General features: G+C 43.4%; 1 protein-coding gene across 2 annotated transcripts in view; it reads right to left on the bottom strand.

Moving 5' to 3' along the window:
- Window positions 1–24,199, bottom strand: part of FBXL7 (F-box and leucine rich repeat protein 7) — a 197,634-nt gene that overhangs the window by 3,944 nt on the left and 169,491 nt on the right. For both annotated transcript variants that reach the window (XM_075417117.1, XM_075417116.1), the window contains exon 3: window positions 4,926–5,537. In XM_075417117.1, the coding sequence (XP_075273232.1) occupies window positions 4,926–5,537 (612 nt within the window). The remainder of the gene's footprint in view (window positions 1–4,925; window positions 5,538–24,199) is intronic.

Below are 24,199 nucleotides of genomic sequence, written 5' to 3'. Positions count from 1 at the left end.
CTCAAGCGAAATTCCTACCTGTGCCAAGTTCAACTGGGAACATTGCGTTAGGACAGCTAGAAACAGCTGCAAGGAAGAAGGGAGGGTCTACCTGTTAGTGATCAAGGCCCAACAGTTTTAGCCATAAATGTCTACTCAGACAAATTCTGCAGCTTATGCCTAAAGAGGTTCCCTCAGGCAGGGATAAAAGGAGCTTTTCTGTATTGCTGAAACACTGGCCAAGGGGATGAAGTGACCCTTGAAAAGCCAGAAAAGTTAGGATGACAACCTTAGAGCTCCATGTATCAGAAATGCTGCACAAATCCTGTAGTCTGGAAGTAAAGGGCATGACAATATATGGAGACTACCTCAAAAACTTCAATGACCCAAAACCATAACATTTGATACAACAGGTTCTCATTCAGAGGCTTAGTGAAGGTATGAATATGCTTCAGTTCTTGAAAATAAAAAGGAAAAAAAACCCTTGAGATAATCCAGTGGGCTTACACAAATGCTGCAAGAAGCATGGAATATGGACTTGAAACAGTTTGCCAATTGCAATTAGAGTTCTACATTCATCATTTGAATTTGCAGCTTGATTTTTAATTTAAGCTTCAAATTTATGTGAACAGATGTAAATTTTACCTTAAGCCTCACACGATATCTGCAAATTGTCCACAGGTCATGCAGAAGCTCTGGGACCTTGAAGCAAAGCGCTTTGTTCAATGAACAACATCTTAAAACTGGATGCTGCTATTTCCTTCTTCAGATCTTTCTATGTTATGGTGCAGTCTTTGGACATATGTTTGCCTTCAAGTAAGTACTACACACACTCAGTAATGCAAAGTGATTTGTCTAAAGGGAAGAAGTACAATACTAACGGTGTAAAAATTTCACCTCTATAATGTTCTTTGGAGTAGGTGACACAAAATGCACCACAGGAGTCCCCATCCTTCAGCTGGGTTTCACAGAAGAAGCTGGAACCTAGGGAGACTTCTGCTGGACGTGAGGTAGCTGTTGCTCTTGCGTTTGCCCAAGGAGGTTGCTGGATTAAGGAGTCAGTCTGGATATTTTACTTGCTGACCAGAATTATTGAATTTTAAAATCTGGCTAAGAGAGAATGAAGAGTCCGCGAGGCAAAGGGCTGCTTTCTGCCTGCTGAGAATTCAAGAAGGGGGAATGCTTTAATGACCGCAATTAGAAAGTGAATGGTTTGGAAGTCTCACAGCAGTGTTGGAGTCACATACATCAGTGTGTGATCACTGTTTTGACAGGCTCAGCATCGCTTTGTGTAGTTACTTTGGCTACACTGTAAAATATTTCATGGGAAGGATAGTCAAAATGGTTTCACCAGAAAAAAGAGTCCATGTTGATATAGAGCTGCCTGATTTTTAGGCAAAATGACAGGTTCCTGGGTCTGCAAGAATTTTGCTGTCCTAAATAATAAAAAATGTAAAAACAAAGTTCTTGTAACAGGATTTTCCATAAAGTAAGTATAACGGATTTTTAAAAGGGAGGAGAAACTTCCAAACAGATTGAAAAAAATGTTGGCTGGTGTGTTAGATAATAACTTGCAGTCAGGCTCAACCAACTTCTAGAGATATCTCAGACCTGCCCACAAAGTGGATGCTGAGAATGACAGAACTTACAATGTGGAAAACTCTTAAAGTTAATGTGAACATCTGGTTTTGACATTAAAGATTTTGGTATGTTATTGCTGCCAAGTAACCATCCAAAGGGGAGAGGGAGTCAACTAAACGTATAACTGTGAACTAGGCTTTAATTAACTAGCTACAAGTACAGCGTTATCCCCCAGCACATGTACCCAACTTCTCTTGCTCAGTATGAAACCAAACCAGTGAACCACTTCAGCCCTGAGAATTGCTTGAGTGTGTAGGTGCAAGCCTTGTCCTCCTACCTACAGACAGAAGCAAGGGAAAATCAAACCCTGCTTCCAAAACATCCTCCAAAGTTACCCACATCAGAATGAAAAAAATGGACTCAAAACAAGACCCCAGATGTCCATTATCCTCAATTCATATGCAGGCACGTGCAGCAAAAGCCATGTTGGAACCCAAACACCCTGACTTCTGAGCATGCTCAAACCCAGAATTTTTCCCTTGCCCGCTCCAAAAAGAAAAGATAACTTAGAAAAAGGTGTGATTAAAATTGCTTTCCTGTCCCCCTGATGAGACAAAATTCAAGGAAGACAGATGTTTTACTTGCCCTCTACAGACTTTAGACCAAACTGCTGAGCTCTTAGGGACAGACACCATCTTCTAGGTCTGAAAGTAACAGCCTTGGGGAAACCACAAGTGAAGACAGACCCCAGAAGCACCTCTTTCAAGACCTGGTATCATCTTTTCATTTTCCCTGCTTTTGAAAAAGTCACCTTTGATATGTAGCATATCTATAAGTAGGAGCTGTGGACCAAAGCATTTTCAGCCACCTACACGGAAAGCCCCCAAGCGCACTCGGGGTGTCAGCTAACAGACTGGTGTGCAAGGCAGTTGACCCTCAGCTCAGCAACACAACCTGTCCTGTCTCTTCAGGCCCAGGACACTTGAGCCACTCAACTCTCCATACCACCCTGAAGGATGTAGTAAGAAAAGCAGAAATATGCCAGGGATACCGCCAGCCTTCAAAGTAATACGTAGCTCTAGGTTCATCACACAGGCACGTAGGTCTAAATCACACAGGCACATACGTTTTCTCCTGGTATTGGAGATGCTTCAACCTGAATATATGGTTAGCACTCCAGAACTAATGTCAGTATGTATTGCCAATAAGTAATTCATATGCAAGGTAGTTGTGAATAGACTCCATGGGACAGAACCTCCATGGACTCCCACAGAAACTCCTTATCATCTGTTGGTTTCAGAAAGCAATGACAAAAAGTGCATGATTCTGATTTGTTCCTATTTGGTTTGGTGCCTTCCATTCTGCCATCCTAGGAATATTGAGTGAAAAAGCTGGATAAATCATTTAAAAAAATAAAAGGCTGAAAAAAGTAAGCAACTGAGTGTACATCTGACAGGCAGCCTTGGCAAAATCAGTTTATCTGGGTACCAGTGACACAACAGCATTACTGCCTAGCCCCACTTCATCCTGCTTGTTGCCATTAGTACCTCTGCAATGGCAAGGGATGTAAAAAACAACAAGAAGGGCTTCTTCAAGTACATCAGCAGCAAATCGACTAGGGAAGACGTGGGGTTGCTGTTGAAGGAGCTGGGTGCCCTGGTGACAGAGGATACAGAGAAGGCGGAGTTACTGAATGCCACCTTTGGCTCAGTCTTCACTGCTAAGGCTGGCCCTCAGGAATCCTAGTCCCTGGGTGTAAGAGAGGAAGCCTGCAGAAAGGAAGACCTTCTCTTGGTCAAGGAGGACTGTGTGAGAGATCATTTAAGCAAACTGGACTCCCACAAATCCATGGGCCCCTGATGGAATGCACCCACGAGTCCTGAGGGAGCTGGCAGGTGTCATTGCTGAGCTTCTCTCTATCATCTTTGAAAGGTCCTGGGGGATAGGAGAGGTGCCTGAAGACTGAAAGAAAGCCGATGTCACCTAGTCTTCAAAAGGGCAAGAAGGAGGACCCAGGAAACTACACGCCAGTCAGCCTCACCTCCATCCCTGGAAAGATGATGGATCAGCTCATTTGGGATGTCATCATTAAACAAGTGGAGCAAAGAAAGGTTATTAGTAGTCAACATGGATTCACCAAGGGGAAATCATGCTTGACCAATATGATAGCTTTCTGTGATGGTGTGACTGGCTGGGTGGATGAGGGGAGAGCAGTGGATGTTGTCTATCTTGACTTCAGCAAGGCTTTTGACACTGTCTCCCACAACATCCTCATAGGGAAGCTCAGGAAGTGTGGGCTGCGTGAGTGGACAGTGAGGTGGATTGAGAACTGGCTGAATGGCAGGGCTCAGAGGGTTGCCATCAGCAGCACTGGGTCTAGTTGGAGGCCTGTAGCTAGTGGATCAGTACTGGGCCCAGTCTTGTTCAACTTCTTCATCAAAGACTTGGATGAAGGGACAGAGTGTACCCTCAGCAAGTTTGCTGATGACACAAAACTGGGAGAACTGGCTGATACACCACAAGGCTGTGCTGCCATTCAGCGAGACCTGGACAGGCAGGGGAGTTGGACTAGATGATCCACAGAGCTCTCTTCCAACCCCTAACATTCTGTGATTCTGTGATATCTGGTCCAGCTCATTAATAACAACATCAGACGGATGACAAGTGCTCTGCTTGGCTACTTCCTTTCCATTCAGTGCCAACCTATTTGCAGAGAGGAAATTCAGTGTGGCTGACCTTGGGAAAAAACATCTTGTTTCCCCAGAGCAGGTCTGAGGAAAATTGTCTACAACATTTCTGCCGATCTAAACAGCTGCAGTGATACATTGTAACTGGGTGAAAGGAAAAGCAGAAAGCCACTAAGCAAATATATACACTACTAAAAAAATAAAGTCCAAGTTGGCAAAATCTGCTTAAAATAGCAATGGAAACAAGGGGACCTTGAAGTTTAGCTAGGGATGACAATTGGTATTTATACCCTGACAAAAGCCTAGCTCTGATTCTGAGCTCCTCCTCAAGTCACTTATCAGATATATACATTGTATAGATAATCTACATATAAATCTTATGTCTATATATATATGAAAAAGGTAAAACAGATTTTGCTGAAGTAACTAGACTTCACCATATGATGTAGCACTGACTGCAATGTGGACCTTTGTAAGGGTGCTTTGTGCAAAGATCTATAAAAAGTACTCATGCTGTTTGAACAGGCCATCTCTGCTAGCTGTGCTGTGTGAGGAGACTGGCAAGCCTACTTCAAAAGCCAGTGCAGAAAGGGAAAGTGTGCAGTTGTGGACCCAGAAGTTTGACAAGCATGAGGCTTTTAGAATCAGAGGCATCCGTACAGAAATATTTCCTGTTACCTGACACATCCAGGTGTTCCAGGTTTGGGCACAGTGACACGACATCAAAGACCGCCTCATTGGAGATGTTGTAACAGCCAGACACCTCCAGCCGCCTCAGTTCTGGACAGCACTGGGCAATGGTGTAGAGTCCTCTGTCCGTGAGCCGCCTGCAGCCACTAACAATTACCGTCTCCAACATGAGACATACGTTGGGTGTATCCTGACAAAGCCTCCGGGTCAGCACTTTAAGAGCCCTGTCAACGTTGATTGTCTCGCCAGTCAGGCGAATAGTCCTCCAAAGTCGGGGGTCCCAGGCAAGGTTGTACCAGCGGCGGCACACACGGGCACAGCGGCACAGCTGGTTGGTGGGCAGGAAGGAGAATATCTGGATCATGGAGTGGTCAGGCAGCCGGTCTATGTTGGCCTGTTCCTTCTGGTGCTTGGACGCCAGCCGGATGAGAGGATGAGTGAGACGGGTTGGAGGTGGCGAATGGACCATGGCAACTGTTTCCCCAGTGACTGAGGATGAAGATGTTGACGACCCTCTGCCATTCTGGAAACCAGGTGAATTCGGTGGAAATATTAATGCTGGACTGGGAGTGCTGAGCGTCCGCATGCTCAGGTCGGAGTCTGGAAGACAAAACACACAATTTTGGTGAGTGGTGGGTGGACGCAGAGCTCTCTGAGCAGCACAGCACCCTGCTAGCCCGTTTGTTAATGGAGCATGATGGCCTTTGGGATTTACTGGGGTTTAAGCAGTCATTTTTACCAGTGAGAGTGAGGAAACACATATTTCAAAATGTATCTTAGAATGCACTCTGAAGACACTGTTCACGTTAATGCTGGGTACTTGACAGATGCATCCCTACCTGCACCGTCAAAGCGATGCTAGCAAAGGAAGGGCTGCAGGTCTGAGTCCTGCAATGAAGGGGAGATGGCACACGAAGTCCAGGGACTTTAATGCTTTATAGTCTCAGCTAAATGCTGCAAGATGGAATACATTTGAGCCACAGGCTTTTTTGACAGCGAGTAACTGCCCATAACGTTGGCATTACCTAGGCAGCTGTGAGCTGTTGGGGGAGGAATGGGACCAGGCTGAATGGGGCTTTGAGCAACCTGGTCTAGTGGAAGGTGTCCCCGCCCATGGCAGGGAGGTTGGAACTGGGTGATCTATATGATCCCTTCCAACCTAAACCACTCCACAATTCTATGATTCTATGAATACTGTGGTCCTTCACCACTCAACTGCTTCAGCTGTTCAGCTGGAGGCCAAAGAAGAGCTCACAATGCAAATGCTACTTCTTTCACCAGACCTGGGCAGATGGGAAAAGCCCAACCCTGTACACGTATTTTCATAGTGTCGCTAAAGAAGTTCATTTTTCATTTATGCAAACTGGGATGCAGCAGTTCAACCAAGAGCCCAGTGACTAGTTCTTGAAGGGGACATGGTATGTGCCTCTTCTCGCTAAGCCACTATCCACCATATTTGAGAAGTCCTGGAAAAAGGCAAACATAATCCCCATTTTCAAAAAGGGTAAAAAGGAAGACCTGGGGAACTACAGGCCAGTCAGTCTCACCTCTGTGCCTGGTAAGATCATGGAGTAGATCCTCCTGGAAACTATGCTAAGGCACATGGAAAATAAGTGGGTGATTGGTGAAAGCCAGCATGGCTTCACTAAGGGCAAATGTACCTGACAAATTTGGTGACATTCTATGACTGTATTCCTGCATTGCTGGAGAAGGGAAGAGCCTCTGACATCATCTACCTGGACTTGAGCAAAGCATATGACGCTGTCCCATATGACATCCTTGTCTCTAAATGGGAGAGACATGGATCTGACAGATGGAGCACTCAGTGGATAAGGAATTGGCTGGATGGTCACACTCAAAGAGTTGTGGTCAATGGCTCCATGTCCAAGTGGAGACCAGTGATGAGTGGTATTCCTCAGGGGTCGGTATTGGGACCGGCGCTATTTAACCTCTTTTTCGGCAACATGGACAGTGGGATTGAGTGCACCCTCAGCAAGTTTGCTGTTGACACCAGGATGTGTGGTATGGTCAACACGCTGGAAGAATGGGATGCCATCCAGAGGGATCTTGACAGGCTTGAGAGGTGGGCCTGCTGGAACCTCATGTAGTTCAACAAGGCCAAGTGGAAGGTCCTGCCCACAGGTTGGGGAAAACCCTGGTATCAGTACAGGCTGGGTGGAGACTGGATTGAGAGCAGCCCTGAGGAGAAGGACTTGGAGGTGCTCGTTGATGAGAAGCTCAACATGACCCAGCAATGTGCACTCACAGCCCAGAAGGCCAACCATGTCTTGGGCTGCATCAAGAGAAGCGTGGCCAGCAGGTCGAGGGAGGTGATTCTGCCCCTCTACTCTCTGCTCTGGTGGGGGCCCACCTGGAGTCCTGCATCCAGCTCTGGAGCCCTCAGCACAGGAAAGACACGGAACTGTTGGAGCGGGTCCAGAGGAGGGCAAAAAAATGATCCGAGGGCTGGAGAACCTCGCCTATGAGGAAAGGTTGAGAGAGTTGGGGCTTTTCAGTCTGTAGAAGAGAAGGCTGTGGTGAGGCCTTATGGCAAGCCTTCCATTACCTGAAGGGGGCCTATAAGAAAGCTGGAGAGGGTTTCTTTACAAGGACATGTAGTAACAGGACAAAGGGATAATGGCTTCAAGCTGAAAGAGGGTAGATTTAGATTAGATCTAAGGAAGAAATTCTTTACTATGAGGGTGGTGAGGCACTGGAATGGGTTGCCCAGAGAAGCTGTGGATGCCCTCTCCCTGGAAGTGTTCAAGGCCAGGCTGGATGGGGCTTTGAGCAACCTGGTCTAGTGGAAGGTGTCCCTGCCCATGGCAGGGGGGTTGGACTAGATGTTTTTTAATGTCCCTTCCAACCCAAACCATTCCATGATTCTATGATTCCAAGATTCATGCGCATGCAGAAAGCCCTCCTTTCCAATGGACTAAAGTGAACTTCAGCTGGGTTAGAGAAAAAAAGCCCAGAAAACTAAGTGGTGAAGAAACAGCATGCCTGGAAACTTGTTACAGAGCTATTGCACAACATTTACACGCTCTTTGCTAGGGCTAATTGTTGCACTGGAAGCAGTCAACCTCCAAAAAAACCCACAAAACAATTTGTTACATCTTTACCTTCTTTATTTCACTTTACTGGCAAAAAGCACGCACAATAATTAAGGGCCTGTACTACTAAGAAACATTGCCTTTGTAGTAAGATTATTTCAATTGTTTTCTCCCTGTGCTGACATTGCTGTCTCCAAGTCATTTCCACTACTGCTCTCAGCTCTCCAAGCAAAGCAAGTAAAGGACTGGAAGACAACTAAGATGTAATTTTGATAGTCAAGCAAATACTTACGGCAAATCATTTAGAGACCCTGAGACATTTCAGCAGTATGCTACAGAAGATGTAACCAGTGTATGAGAGATTAATGTGGCTGCTGAGCACACTCCTTCCACCTCCACCCTCTCTGTACTGATCTCAGGAGAATTCTTTACGAAGGAAAGCATGATCCAGAGATGAATGCAGGAACCATAATTTAGTACCCAGTAGAATAACATCATGAATGGAGTAAGAAGAGTGGGTTTAACGCACCCAGCTTTCCTCCACATCACATCTTCTGCTATCACTTCAGTGTTCAGACATTTCAGTGAAGTGCACAAAGCCATCTGCTTAAGTTACATTGACTCTACAGCTCTGTGACTGTGACAGCATAGATATGGGCTAAGCAGGGCAGAGCCAGAAATGTATTCAACAAACCTGCTCAAATCTGGGTTTAGGCAGAGTTTTTAGATCAAGTACATTTCAGATAAATTTGATCAGTTTATTACCCATGAATTTCCCCATCAAGCTTTTACTCAGCCTAGCACAGGCATGCTTGGATCTCACTAGCTACAACAGTAGCAGCCACAGGCCTGAATTTTCACAGCATGTCTGCAAGGGGGAGAGGCACAATTATTCAGCTGAAAAACCCAAGACAAAGTCCAGCAGCTGGCCCAAGATCACCTAGCTCAGTTGCAGAGATGAAAATCATCATCTCACACTGTGAAGCAAAAACCTACACTACCCAGCTCCTTCCCTCTTCCTCTAATGTATCTTGTTTTACTTAGACAGAAACTCAGTATTTCATCAAGTGACAGGAAAAACCATTTTCTTCAAGGATCCTGAGTCTATGCTATGGGTACACGGACCTATCCCAGGGACTGGTGCATTTCTGAGCAAGAACCACATCTTAATGCAGAGTGCGTTTTGCAGACGCTCTGCTCCCATTTGAGACCTCCTAATACCCCCCCGGCAGCTATTGCAAATAATTGCATCGAAATGTGTTATTTGGAAAGCGTCTGGTATACTCTGGTATTTTAAAAATGAGATTTACAGCTGGAGAGAAAAAAACCAAAACACCAGCAGCAGCCAGGCTCCTGCAGACAAGCGCTGACTCCACAGACCACTTAGGCAACAGTTCCCCAGATTAATTTTTGCAAGGGCTTGCCATATGTTTGACCTCCCTCACATTACCACCAAAACCAGTGACAGTGCCTGAAGTTAAGTGTCTGCAGAAGATGTGGCAGACTTCAAGCCTTTACTTTTTGCTCTTTTCTTGAGATTTTAAGACAAGCATGCTTCTAATATAGAAGAATACACTTTTTTTCAAGTGCTGGATGTATCTTCCACTACCACATATATTTGGTACTGTCAGTTCCTCTCCTTGTACTTTTTCATTTGCTGTGGCCTTTTTGTTTGGTTGGTTGTTGCTTGTTATTTACACAAACCAGCACAAAAAGGGAAATCTTATTCTATACCACAACATAGATGAAACTAAAATCAAAAGCAAAAAGTTTTTTTTTTTTTACATAATTTTTAGTACTGTGGGAAGGATTACCTCCTGTAAGACACACTTGCCAGGCCACTCTCCATGATATTTGAAAGGTCATGGCAGTCAGGTGAAGTCCCTGGTAACTGAAGGAAGAAAAACTTGATGCTCGTTTTTTAAAAAGGGTAGAAAGGAGGACCCTGGGAACTACTGACCTGTTAGCCTCACCTCTGTGCCTGGGCCACAAAGAAAATCCAAGGGCTGGAGCACCTCTCCTATGAGGAAAGGCTGAGAGAGTTGGGGCTGTTCAGCCTGGAGAAGAGAAGGCTGCAGGGAAACCTTATGGCAGCCTTTCAGTATGTGAAGGGGGCCTATAGGAAAGATGGGGACAATCTTTTCAGTGTTTGTGATAGGACAAGGAGTAATGGCTTTAAACTAAGAGAGGGTAGAATTAGACTGGATATACGGTAGACATTTTTTACCATGAGGGTGGTGAAACCTTGGAACGGGTTGCCCAGAGAGGTAGTGGAGGCCCCATCCCTGGAAACACTCAAGGCCAGGTTGGACGGGGCTCTGAGGAACCTGGTCTAGTTGAAGATGTCCCTGCTCACTGCAGGGGAGTTGAAAACGCCTAAAAATCTCTGCAGAGTTACATTCTTGCCTACTCTACTTTTCTACTTAAGTATAAAAAAGCATTTAATGCTCCATGATTCCCTTCCTTCCCCTGATGATCTAAGGACCAAGCTAATACGGCTAATCTTCACTCCTTTTGGATCAAAAATGGCATTCCTTCATCACTCCTGGGCACTCTGTGAATAACCCATACCTTAGACATTCTGGGTACATAATGAATTACCAAAATGTGTTTTTTAACTTAGATCAAGAGCTGAAAAAGGTTTGACCTTCTGTTTTATGGGTATGCTCTGTGCTTGCTTCATGCTCTCTTAATTCTCTCGTTAGTGTAGCAGTTCCAGATGTGCATCCTGTATTTCCTTTACCTTCAGTTCTGAAGGTGAGTCATGTGAAACTTTCTCCCTCCAGCTTCGGGGCATGGACCTCCAGACAGACACATACACACGCACGCACTCTGTCTCTCCGCCCTGAAGTATTTTGGAAAAAGACTGTATTTTTGTCATTTTGTTTAAACAAGAGAGTCGAGAGAGCATTACTGGTCTGCTGAGCCCGTAATGCAATATGCTCCTGGACAGGAATTTTGATGGTAGCTCAGCTGAACTCTGCACAGAGGTATTTGCGCTTACTGTTCGTTCTACACCCCTGAGGGGAAAAGAAAAAAATAGCAGGTGAGTCCAGGGGCTTTTTGCCAGTAAAAACTTGGAAAGATTTTTGCTAGCATTTAAAGCTTCAGCAAAACACTTGGTCTAGTGTACATTTTCCAGGCTTTTCAAGTATTGTTGGGAGGGGCTTTCTATAGCACTATCTGAACCTCCAAGGGTTTCCTTCAAATTTTGTTCTTCACCATTTACTGACTGCTAGCTAAGAGGCTGAGTCAGCCTAAGACAGGGCGACTTGATGACAGCGTGACATTAATAAATGCAACCCTGTAAGTGAAAATAAAGTTATTGATTGCAGTTCTCAGTACACGTCTTTACACACATATGCCCTACTCAAGCATTTCTTTTCCTGGAAAAAAACTAATAGTTTCCAGGCTGGAGATGCAGCTTTAGGTTTTGGTGATCTTAGAAAGTAAAACACAAATTACAAAGCAGCCTTGTGCTTCCCTCTCTGCAACTTCTTTTGCCCCTTCCCTGATTACCAATCTTCTGTGCAAGATGCTTTTTATTAAAGCTTTGCTCAGGCTCTGAAAATTGTTGATCTAAGAGAGAATTTCTTAACAATCTTTAAAGAAATCTCAAAATATGGGTGCCAGAAACAGAACTATAAAAGCTGACACAGAGGGAGAAAATGCACTGGAGGGAGTTTTCTTATTCCATTAGGAATCTGGTTTATTTCAAAGGATTTCCCCCACCCCCCAAATAACACATACATATGGGGAAAAAGAGCCTTTAAATAGATATGATTTAAACCAAGATCTAGTGTCTGTTCCTTCTGGCATTGATCTCAATATACAGCCTCTGATTTCAGAATCAGAGAGAGAAAACACAGTTATGTTTTCCTTAGTCCATCGATGCACACTAACGTGGGACACTTGATTTCCGGGTCCCAGCATGGACTTTTTAAGACTGGACCATTTTCCACGCATAATGCATGACTGTTCAACTGCACCTTCACCTGTGCTATTGCAGGTGTGCCTTTTTTTAAAGCGAATCATATACCAAGCTCCTCAAGTTAACAAAATTTGAAGGAAAATTTTGGTAAATACCAATGAAACTTCAGATTCTTATCTGACAACTAAAAAGGATCCTTTATGTTCACCTGTTGTCACCACTGAAGTTTTTCGCAAAACTAAGGCAAGAATTAAACCAAAGTAAGTTCAGGCTCTGAAAAGTCAGCACAGCTGAGAAAAATGAAAAGAAACTGGCAATTTTGTCAGAACATTATATGGAATATAATGGGTGCAAAAAGCATTTACACATAGTACTGGAACATCACTTACTTAGCATCTCTTCAGTAACAGTGTTGCATAGATATTAGATATTTTACCAAGTGCAATGTGGATATAGACTTCACATTTTTACCACGATACGATCAACTCTGTACGTGCCAAGGAAGTACTCCTTTTACAGAGACTGGGGAAAGTGGGAGCTTAATGGTTGTAGCAGCTACAGTCTATGGTGCAATGGGGAACAGAAGCAGCTGACAGGCTTTTCTACAGGGGGGAACATTGCAGGCTGATTCAAGGAGAGATTTGTGAACTTGACAGACAGATGTCAAATATAGTTGTGTGCCCTCAGAGGAGATTAGGAAAAGGAGTCAGCTGGGACAGCAGCTACAACAGGGCCATTTCCTATCTGAGGCTCTGAGCACGGACGAAGCCCCAGAAAAAGTGATACCGACAAAAGAACATCTTCCACATCGCAAACATCCTCCGGGGTTTCTCCCAGGCTGAGTTATGCTACTGACCTTGCTTTCTCCCAGCTCCAGGAGGCTGTGGGGCATCGGAGAGTCTGTGATAGTGAAGAGAGCACTGGAACAAGACTCACTGTGCAAACTTGCATGGGGCTGCAGCAGAGAAGTATGCCAGAGAGAAAGGGTTGCTCAGCGGAGATACCTATGTGATTTTGCAACTTTCTGCAATTAAGAATGTACAGAATGAGAAGCGGAGTTGGATGAGCTCTCTCATCTCTCTCCAAGTACACCAAGTACACTTAAACCATCTCCAATGTGCATGTCTGCCCGGTTCTTCATTTCCAGGGACAGTCATTACTTGGCTTACTGAGATGCCTGTTCCAGTGGTGTCACCCTATCATGTTTCTAAGTTTTTCCTCTTACCCCACTCATACAAGAAGCTGCTTCTTGCCCGTCTCCTACTGATTGGGAAGAACAAGAGGTCTTCACTCCTCCTGCAAGGATTTCTCAAATGCATTTGCTCAAACTTCAGCCCTTTCTTCCTAGACACATTACTAATATTCACAGTTCCTCCTAGTATTTCCTTTGAATTTTCTCCAATCTGTATTTCTTTTAAAGCGCAACTTTCCAAACTGAGCACGGCACACCACTGCAGTGGCTAAAGTGGAGTCCTTCTCATCTATATTTCAGGAAAACCACATTGTCAGCCTTCCAGATTTCAACACTCTCAGAAGGATGATGCACTCAGAATGCGATTCGAGGCATTGCCCAGATTACCATGTGCCATAGAGCTGCTGGGCCATCAATTTTCTTCATCCATGTTTATATAATCTATTCATCTTCCCCACACCGGTCTCCTTAGAAAGTGGTGTGTTTTCTCTCTCCTTAATCTTCTACTTTTTCAAGAGCATTTTGAGTAGTGAGCAACTTTCTGAAATTGTGCTCCTTTTCAGATTTCCAAATATATTGCAGGTCCAGTGTCATAAATTTTAGCCCATTCCTCTGTATATTGGTAATTTTGTGTCTCAGTTCAATTCAAATATGGCTTCTGAAGAGGGATGGGAAGTCTAGCAACCTATTAATGAATACTGTAAGGTGAGCAGATCCCAAAAGGGTCTTTCTTGAAACATCACAGTTGACAAACACTCAGCGATAACTACACAATACACTATTCCCCTTCAGTGGCCACCTTATGATGATTTCATTTAGTCCGTATTTCATGGGCTTATTTCCAACACAGACATGCAAAAGTCTAACTAAACCTGAGACAGATTACAGCTACTGTTTCCCTCTCACCAGAAAATTTATTCCTACCATTCCAGAAAGTCAGATTGAAAAGTAAGGTCAAAGGAACAAAAAAAATTTGGCAAAGATGAAAACGGATTTCTTACCCTATGAGTTCTTGTGGGTTGTGCAACTCTCTTTTTGAGAGCAAAGACCTACGACACACCTTGATTTTTCAGTGTAAGAGTGAGCAGCTTTGGAGCTCATGAAGTAATTGCATTCACATGCTCCTGGAAGGAATGGTTCCACAGAACTTAAAATAACCTTTTATAGTTCTTAAAAACCTCCCATAGAATGTAATAAGAAATTGTACCTATTGCACAAGACTAGAGGCAGTGCTACAAGACCATGTGGAAGAGGGAGATCTTAACTTAAATTTGAAGCCATTTCATAGTCGTTTCTGTGTGACATTTTACAGCTTGGGTTATACTGGTGTAACTTCCCTGTGATGTCAAGCTTCAGTTTTCTTTAGTCTATAAACTCCTCTATGTACATTTGGAGACCTGATCTTGCATGCCTGGCATATTCACACTAGATATTTAAAGTCAAACAGCACTGCAAGTGAAGTAATTGTTATAGTTTTATTAAGCAAATAATTCTTCCTTACAATGCATTTGTCAAAAGCTGGAACTAATTTCCCCCCTACTGACTTTGTCCTCTGCCACTTGGCAAGAATTAATTTTATCCCCATATTTTTGAAGAGAGATAAAAATATGAACACTGAGGGGGGAAAAGAAAAAATGAATCCACTTATTAATTTATGAAGTCAAAGCATTTTAATTTTGCCTTCAGTGCCACTGATGATACTAGCGCATCCGTTCAGAGAAAAGGGTTTGTCAGTGCATCTTTGCCAGGAAATTACATAGAGATAGACAGGATGGTGCATTTTTATCATGTTCAGTAAATATCTAACCCCAGAATGAATTCCATAAACACTTAAGCACAAGCTCTTCCTAAAACCCTTCAGGTCAGATCCTCTCCCAACTCTTTGCAGTATGCCCAGGAGTGCCTCCAGCTGAGCTAGTTTATACCTATGTTAGTGAGGAGTGCAGCCCAGAAAGAGGAGTTCTGTGGAGCAAAACTCTAACTCCTGAGAACCCAACATCCACAGGCCTGGGAAGCGGGTGTTAGTCTTTGGACAATGTCTAATTCCATCCCCAAACCTGAATGCTCAGTAGGAGTTGCCTTTGGTGTTTTAGGTGTCCTGCAGAAAATAACTGGGATCATACACCTTGAGGTGGTAACTAAAACACGGTAAGCAAGGACTAAGAGGAGAGTCGTTTCAAAAGTGAGCTTTGCACCTGAACAAAAATGTTGATGTAGATGAACACACTGGTCAGTGAAGAACCCCCTTCTCCAAATCCAGAGCTACCACTTTCCAACCTAACCCGTGCTGCCGAGGGGAGAGGCATCCTGTTCCCTGCTGGGTTCTCAGGACTGGATTATCAACAAACTGGACACATTGCATTTCATTGTCCCCCATTTTCAGGATTACCACACCTATGGAGGTCCAGTTCTTAGCTGTTCAATGCATTGTTTTGAAATCTCCACACCAGTTGTGTTCAAAATGAAAATAAGCATTTACCAGATGCTTATAGATAAGCATCTTCTATATACTTCTAAAAGTTTAAGATAAATAAGACAACAAAAAGATAGCAAGTTTGCTTAATTTCAAAGTCATACCAAAAAGCTTGTCATCCTCTCTCTCTCTCCACCTGACAAGCTCTTAGAAAGTCTTAATTAACCCAGGAACTTCATCCTGGTGAATACAAAAAACCTTCCCAATTAATCCAGAGAAAACTTGGTTCAGTCAGACAGGCTTACAACTACATTCTGCCTTTTCTTTGAGTTACTCTGACATACTCCAAGGTCAAAGTTTTGTCAGGTAAAACACTTTTCTGCCTGATTAGGCAATATTTACATTTCTGTGTTCCACTTCTCTTTGTATTGATCTTCGTTTTTCATTTAAAACCCACTTTACATATATTTATCTAAGACGATTGCACATTGCTCACTACTACAAACCATACATACACGGCCAGAACCAGTCACGTAGAGTGACACTAAGCTTGGGCAAACGTATATTACTCTGTCTTTGAATGATATGCTGACATGAAGTTTGTGCTGATGAAAATATATCTTTGCAGTTTATATGGAAAACTGGAACAAATGCCTAACGACTCCCAACTTCAAAATGCAGAAATCCAGTCAGCTGCTCCAGTTAGGTGTAGCTGTTCCACTATTTCACCTCTCAAAAATGGAAGAATTTGGAATAAAAGATGTATCAGTTTACATGATGACAGAACTTCAAGATAAGCTTCTGGACATAAATTTATGGGAGGGAAACATTTTCAGAATCCCCAGTTGCTCATGTGGATGAAAACCAAGAGGACCTGCAGAACCTAGAAATGCAGTTTTGGTACATGTGTGTTGCTCTAAATGGAAAAGAATGTACAAAGCAGAGCAATGCTTGCCCCTGGAGAAAGCTGACAATATAATCACTTAGTTGTGTGGTCAAGACAGCTTTCATTCAGTTGGTAGCAATCTCTACAGCAGACAAATAACTCCCCCAAGAATGATTGTTTCCAGTATATTCACCAAAAGTGAATTATTCATGTAAAAGAACATTTTTTTTCATAGACATGTACTGGCATTTTAAAGGCTTACAACTCTCAGAAATTATTGACTTTCAGATTAACAGAGGATCCAGGATTTGACCTGCAAAATTGGACAAATAAATTGTAAGCAATATGTTAGACAGAAGAGCGAACAGCAGCAAAAGATTTAAAACCATGAAGATGCACTCCTCTCTTAACACTCAAGTTTTGATTCCAAAGATTCATTAAATCAATGTAATTTAAGATAGTCCAAGTATCTTTCCTAAAATAAATTCAGGAGTTGTGAACGTAGACTTTGCTGATAATCTGGGAAGAGATATCCCTCCAAATTACGGGACAGAGTTGCACACAGCACAAGAATAGGCCTCTAGATCAAAAAAACGCGAACACCCAAACCCAAATGAGAAAGTAAAACCTATGCCAGCTCAGCTTGGTTCAGTCCAGCTCCTTTGGATTGTCCTGTGAGATACCTGCAAGCCCCCACTCTGTGTCCCAGTTGAGGAGCTGTATGCCAAAGCAGATGATGTCTCCCTCTACCAGCTAATCTATCAGTAAGGGAGTGATAAGAAAGCAACAACATAAAATGACACCAACACAAAAGAGAACACAACCCTCTTCTGTAAATACTGCTCAATTAGTTACCATGTCATTTCTCACTCCAGGGTGAGCGAGGTGAGCTATTTTCAGTCTCGTAGGAGAGTTATACCGAGGTGATAAATCAGCAGAAGTGTTTGCTTGCAGACTAATCCTTTTGCACACTAGGAGGGATTCCATCAAGAGCCCTGCCTGGGTCTGTAGGATGGCCACAGATTACAGAAAATCAGCAGAAATGTGCAAAGTGTGACTGAAGGCCAACCTGCAACACCTGCTCCCAATCAGCTCAGATCCATTTACACTTTAGTTTCCAAAGTTTATTTTCTTTCCCAGGAATGAGATTCCTTCAAAAGCACCTGCTAGCATCCTGGCAAGCATTCTTTCATTTTTCAGGCAAATACCTCATTTCTAGGGCTGCACCCCTCCTCCCTTTTGACACGTGGCCAAACTGAGGAAGCAAAGATGGTCTCCAGAGCTTTTTGAAGGTATGGTAGAAAACTTCACTTAATCCACAGTTTTACATTTCTTAGAAATCCACAGTGCTACCACTATGCTTGCAGACAAAGGAATAAATTCAGCAAAGAGCTGGCCAAAGCCAGTTCCCTATCGCCTTTGGGACCTGGGTGAGAGGAACACTCTGGGGTGGATGAAAGAAAAGAACCACAGGTCTCCAAAGCAGCAACCCAGGACACCAGAGCAATCTAACTTATCCAACACCTCTCTAACAAAGATACATAAACTGATGATTTTTCATAATAAACACTTCACATTATAAAAGCCCTGCAGTGACAGTAGCAGTCCCCTCTTCTGTTACAAACACACGAAATACTCATACAATGATGCACTGAGCAAGCACACAGCACTTATTCAGAACCACAGGGATTAAAATTGTGCTTATGGGAAATTCAGGAGTTAAGCTGGGAAAGAGACGTGGCCACTGGCAGCTTTCTCCTACTAGAAGGTGTAACTGGCTCAAGCCCAAGTGCACGAAGTTATGCGGATTCCTGACCACCACACTGTGGTCAAAACAGATGGCACTTACAACTGCACAAGCAGCGCATTACCATCCGCTCAAACCCACCCTGCGTCTGAGGTCCCACTTGCTGTGTCTGCGACTTGGGATGTATAAATTGCAGATTGCTACTTATATGCAATAGCATATAGTACTCTGACATTTGAGGAGTATCAGATGTACGCACATGCAAGTAAATCAAGAATTCAGCACTCTGTATTTATGGCATCTTCAATAACTTCCCAGTCTACTGAAAGCCATGATAAATAATTGCCTTATTGTGCATAAAATATTAACTGACTGTAATTATTCCTTTTCAATTCATTGTGTTTTCAATTTACTGAAATGAGATAAACAAAATTATTCACTGATTGTTTTTGTGTAATTTAGATTTCATTAAATCAAAATCAATATGCGTAAAAATAAAAATGCCATGTTTATGTCTACACTGAAAGACTTCTTATTTAAAGCAAGAACTCTGGCATTATCTAAATCCTTCAGTGTCTTATTTTTCATATAAAACTAACCTAAATATCTTTAACACCACCGCTGATTTCTAGCTTTATATGCAATTTCACTTTTATGCTCAGATTTAGTATCATCAGCTTACGGCTATATCTTCAGGAGCAGACTTAAAGACAGGACAGCAGCAGCAGCATTTGGAATCAAGAGATATTTGCCATCTTGACAAAAGAGAAAGGCCCTTTTCTTCACAAAACCCAAGAAAAAAATGAGCCTGGCAGGGTGATCTCATTGGTATGTATAAACACCTGACGGGAGGGTATACAGGAGACAGAGCAAGGCTCCTTTCAGAGGTGTTCAGAGGTAGGACTAGAGGCAATGGGCACAAACTGAAACACAGGAGGTTCCCTCTGAACACCACCAGGAAACACTTCTTACTGTGAGGGTGACTGAGCACTGGTACAGGTATCCCTTAGAGGGTCTGAGTCTCTGTCCTTGGAGATATTCGAAAGTCATCTGGACATGGTCCTGGTCAACTGGCTCTAGGTGTCCCTGCTTGAGCAGGAGGTTTGGACCAGATGACCTCCAGAGGTCCCTGCCAACCTCAATCATTCTGTGATTCTATGAAATAACTCTAATACACCTCCTACAAAGAGCACATGAAGTTTAAGTTCCACTTTCAAATAGGCACTGTATGAACCTTCACACTGCGGTTTCAGGTATCTTCAAATTTGATCTTTTATCATGGGGGTCTTGCAAAGGTTGTTTTTTTCATTACATCAATTCAAGCTCCATCTCAGCCAGTGCCTGATCCTCCTGTTCAAAAACACCCTTTGTGAATGAGACAGTATATGATCACCTTCATCGTCAAATGCTAAAGCTAAAGCAGGCAGATATTGTCAGCTGGTAGCACAGCCATCAGTGAGAACTAACTTAAGGGATACTCATTTTGTGGTGTTTTCCCCCAGTCCAGAGAATTCCCTGAAGCTCAGCACTGGCTCTCAGTACCTGTAGATAGGATGGGCACTTTTTGCCAGAATTCACTGAAAAACTAGTCTACCTCAAAACTTCCGTTAGTACCCTCATCACATGTGACAGATAACATTAGGTTTAACTGAAGATAAAGTTTGTTATCTATGGGTAAAAACATCATCTTAAGCTATTACTTAGGCATTATCTCCCATAACTTCCTTATCAATAAACTGGTGAAGTACAGAATAGGTAAGTGGACAGTGAGGTGGATCCGAAAGCTGACTGATCTGCTGGGCTCAAAGGGTTGTTATCAATGACTCAAAGTCCAGCTGGAAGCCAGTAACCACTGGTGTGCTTGGGTTAATGCCATTTAACCTCTTCATTAATGACCTGGACAATGGGACAGAGAGCACCCTGAGCAAGTTTGCAGATGACACAAAATGGGGAGGAGTGGCTAATAAGCCAGAGGGTCATGCTGCTGTCCAGAGGGACTTTGACAGGCTGGAGAAAAATGGGCTGACAGGAACATCACAAAGTTCAACAAAGCAAAATGAGAAGTCCTGTACCTGGAGTGGAATAAAACCCTATGTACCACCACAGCCTGGCGACCAATGAGTTGGAAAGAAGCTTGGCAGAAAAGGTCTTCATAGACACCAAGCCGAACATGAGCCAGCAATGTGCCCTCACTGTAAAGAAGGTCAAGAGCATCCTAGGCTGCATTAGGAGGAATAGTGCCAGCAGGCAGAAGGAGTCGATGCTTCCCCTCTGCTCGGCACTCAGGTGAGGTCACACCTGGAGTGCGGTATCCATTTCTAGACTCCCCAGTATGAGACAGACATAGACATACTGGAGAGAAATGCCACAGAGATGATCAAGCGATTGGAGCATCTGACATATGAGAAGAGGCTGAGAGCTGGGACTGTTCAGTCTGGAGAAGAGAAGACTCAGTAGGATCTTATCAATGTGTATAAACACCTGAATGGAGCGTGCAAAGAAGATGGAGCCAGACTCTTCTTAGTGGTATCTAGTGAGTGGACAAGAGATGGTAGGCTCAAATTGAAATACAGGAAATTCCTATTTAAACAAAGATATTCATGGTGAGAATGGTCAAGCATGGTATGAGCTTGCTGCGAGAGGTGTGGAGTCTCCACCCTTGAAGACCGTATCCAGTGCAACGTGCTGTATTCAGCCCTGCTTTGACCCGGAGGTTGGACAATCTCCAGAGGTCCCTTGTAAACTCAACTAAACTCAACAATCTAGAGCTTGGTAGGAAGCTCTGAGATAAAAACAAAACAAAACAAAACACAACAATAGGGGAAATCCTCTATGAAGAAAATTCTGCTTTAAGATGCTGTTCAGAAAAGAGGACCCAAGAACTTTCCAGTCCTTTATCATCAGCCAGCCCTGATTTGTCCAGCTATCATCAGCCTGTCTAAAACAGAGAAGTAAAACTGTTACTGAAAGAATTTGTCAGGGTGCATGAAAAATGAAGGACAGAATAACAGTGAGTAATCGATGCTTAGTTTCACCAGTGAAGCTGTGCCACTCTTTTCCATCAGGTTGGCACAGATACACACTTTGTACTGAGAAGCAATGCCCCTGCTATAACTTTTGCAAGGTTGTTTCAGCACACACTTTGTCACGGTTTAGCCTGGCTGGATGCCAGTTACACATGTGGGGTTTGGTTAGTTTTCTTCTTAAATACGCTGTCACAGATGCACTACCACCACTGCTACCAGGCTCAGCCTTGGCCAGCGGTGGGTTTGTCTTGGAGCTGGCTGGCACTGGCTCTATCAGACATAGGAGAAGCTTCTAGCAGCTTCTCACAGAAGCCGCCCCTGTAGCTCCCCCACTACCAAAATCTTGCCATGCAAACCCGGTACAACTTTTACAGATTTTGTACTCCTGATCTGTAATATGCAGACCATGCTCCATTTTGGAAGGAAAGAGGATGAAGTTCACTGCAATGTATGTGATCCACAGAAGCATATTAAACCATGCTCATGTGAGCTGATAAGACTGCTGCACTTGGGTGAAAATTCCTCAGGATGCTCTCGTTTTCCCTAGAATATAATCAATATACTGAAGATCCTTGTAACTTCGAACTTGACTTCAAAAGACAGCTTTCGCTGGCCTCAGTTCTGGGTCTCCTGAGCAGCATAGTCCATTGCTAGCCTTCCTGCTCAGTGCAGAAAAAGTAGTGTGTGTTGTCCTTCTCTGCAGAGCTGAGGCTACAGATTTCTTGGTTGAATGCACTATGTTAAGCCTGTGGACAAGGAGTATCTGAACTACTAAACTGGCACTGAACTCCTAGTGAATTCACACTCAGACTACCTTCAGTTCAGCTGACACTTTTCATTATAAGACCAACTGCAGAAGCTACACTGATTGACACAAAGCACAGATGAAAGTTCTGCTCTGTCAAGCTGCACAGAGAGCCAAGCAGTGTCCAGCTGGTGTACTGCTACTACATTTAAATAGCAAAGTGATGACAAGGTACCATTTACAGGATGTGTGATGTAAACTAAGGTACATGCAATGAGCCTCAGGTTTTAGAAAAGGCATTTAACACTGTGCTACAGCTCCATTAGGTACTGAAGTTTCAAGTGGACAAATTACAGTAATGACTTCATCTTCTCCTTCTTAATTGCACAAGACTTCAATCAAAAGACTTACACAAAAAAGACATCTATAAAAATGTATTTCTAATATATTCGGTATAACTTGGAAACATGGAGCACAGCCAATAAGGAGAGATCACAAAGTCACTTTTTAAAACTTCTAATGAGGAGGTAAAAAGAGTTTATATTAGGATATGTTTTAGAAACCTGCAGTGACTTCACATTTTCCAGCTCACTGGATTTACAAGCAAAGAGGCTGATGCTGCAGTATCTGGATGTCAAGGATTTCCTGGGAAGTGCGGAGTACCAGTGGCTGCTGTGAGTTCAGGGCAGTCAGCATCTCACAGGATCACAACTCCCCTCACTCCATGCTAAATCTGAAACACTGCTGGGTTGGTTCACTCTCTCTGTTCCATTTGCGGCAAGGAGACTTTTCTAACATCAGTAATTGCCTGGAAAGTATTCCCCTCATTTCACTATACTGAGCTACACTCCACTCATGCTGGATTAGTGACTATTTATAGCATGCACTACATATAGTAACATGACACTGCGAAAGTGTCAGAATGAGAAATGCTGAATGAAGAAGTGAGATTGCAAACATTGGGTCGCTAAGAGACTATAATGCAGTTATAGCGACATTTACTTGTTCCTTCATTCTGTTTATAGAACACTCGAGCCATGTGCAAGGTGGTGATAATACTGGTACTAGACACAATTCAGGAAAATAATTCTGTAGTCCTGAGGGTGATTCAAGAACCAGTACGAAATATTGAAGCTTTCACTGTGTAATACCTTATCCAGTTTGGAAGACAGTGAAATCTGTTGCCATTTCCTGATTACTCTTTAGTTTGTGGGAATAGATGTCTGCATCACAAGGTGTCCCTCTTGTTCAGTTTGGATTGACTGTTTTGACATGGGACTTGGAATGAAACGGAGGTGACAAAAGCATTGCTCCTTCTGAATGGCCTCAAGTTGCATCAGGGGAGGATCAGATTGGATATTCAGAAAAATTTCTTTAGTGAAAGAGTGGTCAACCATTGGAACAGGCTGCCCAGGGAAGTGGTGGAGTCACTATCCTTAGAAGTGTTAAAAAAATGTGTAGATATGGCACTTCAGGACATGGTTTATCAGGCATGGTGGTGTTGGTTTGACGGTTGGACTTGATCTTAGAGGTCTTTTCCAGCCTTAATGATTCTATGGTTCTATGAAGCAGGACATTTTTAAAGACAGGAGTGCACATGGCAGCTTGTGTCTTACAGAGTTTTCTCTAGTACTAAAGCACTGAGGTCCTTCCATCTGAATCTCAGGAGTTAAATTCTCCCTAGGACCGTCTCCATACCACACGAAATGGGTCTTTTGATCGCTACCTGCTGAAATGGTATATCTGTACATCAACCTGGAGATGGAAAACAAGCTACCAACGATCTGTCTCTCCACCAAACTTCTTTGCACGTGGCTTTGGCAGTATTTGAATTCTGCTGCTACAGCATCAGGCTGTGATTGAACTGCGTAAAACCCTAGCATGAAAGCAGCTCACACCTTACAGGAAGGTGCCTGTTTGCAGGGTCTGCCTTAGCAGAGCACAAGGTTGGTGGACAGACTGCAGAGTTCACATGAACCGTTACCCCTTGTTGAACAAAACCTGGTCTTGACCGTGCTGCCTTGTTAAGGAAAACACCTCATAAGGCATAGGAGTTCACTGAAATGAGGTAACAAACGCATACCGTGCTGAAGTAGTATTTGACTCACAAGGCTTTTGTGTTGAACGGCCTCTGTTGATTTAGAAATGTCTATTTCATCAGCTCTGGAAGGAGAGAAGCCTATATTCCCAAGTGATTTGCTACGTTATAAAACAGCCAGAAGCCATTTGAAAACCACACCATAAGAAAAGGCTTCGCAGTGCCTCTGCC

Source organism: Opisthocomus hoazin, chromosome 3 (genome assembly GCF_030867145.1).
Source record: "Opisthocomus hoazin isolate bOpiHoa1 chromosome 3, bOpiHoa1.hap1, whole genome shotgun sequence".
Classification (NCBI taxonomy): Eukaryota; Metazoa; Chordata; class Aves; order Opisthocomiformes; family Opisthocomidae; genus Opisthocomus; species Opisthocomus hoazin.
The sequence above is the reverse complement of the archived record's forward strand: the minus strand, read 5'-3'. Positions and strand labels throughout refer to the sequence as shown.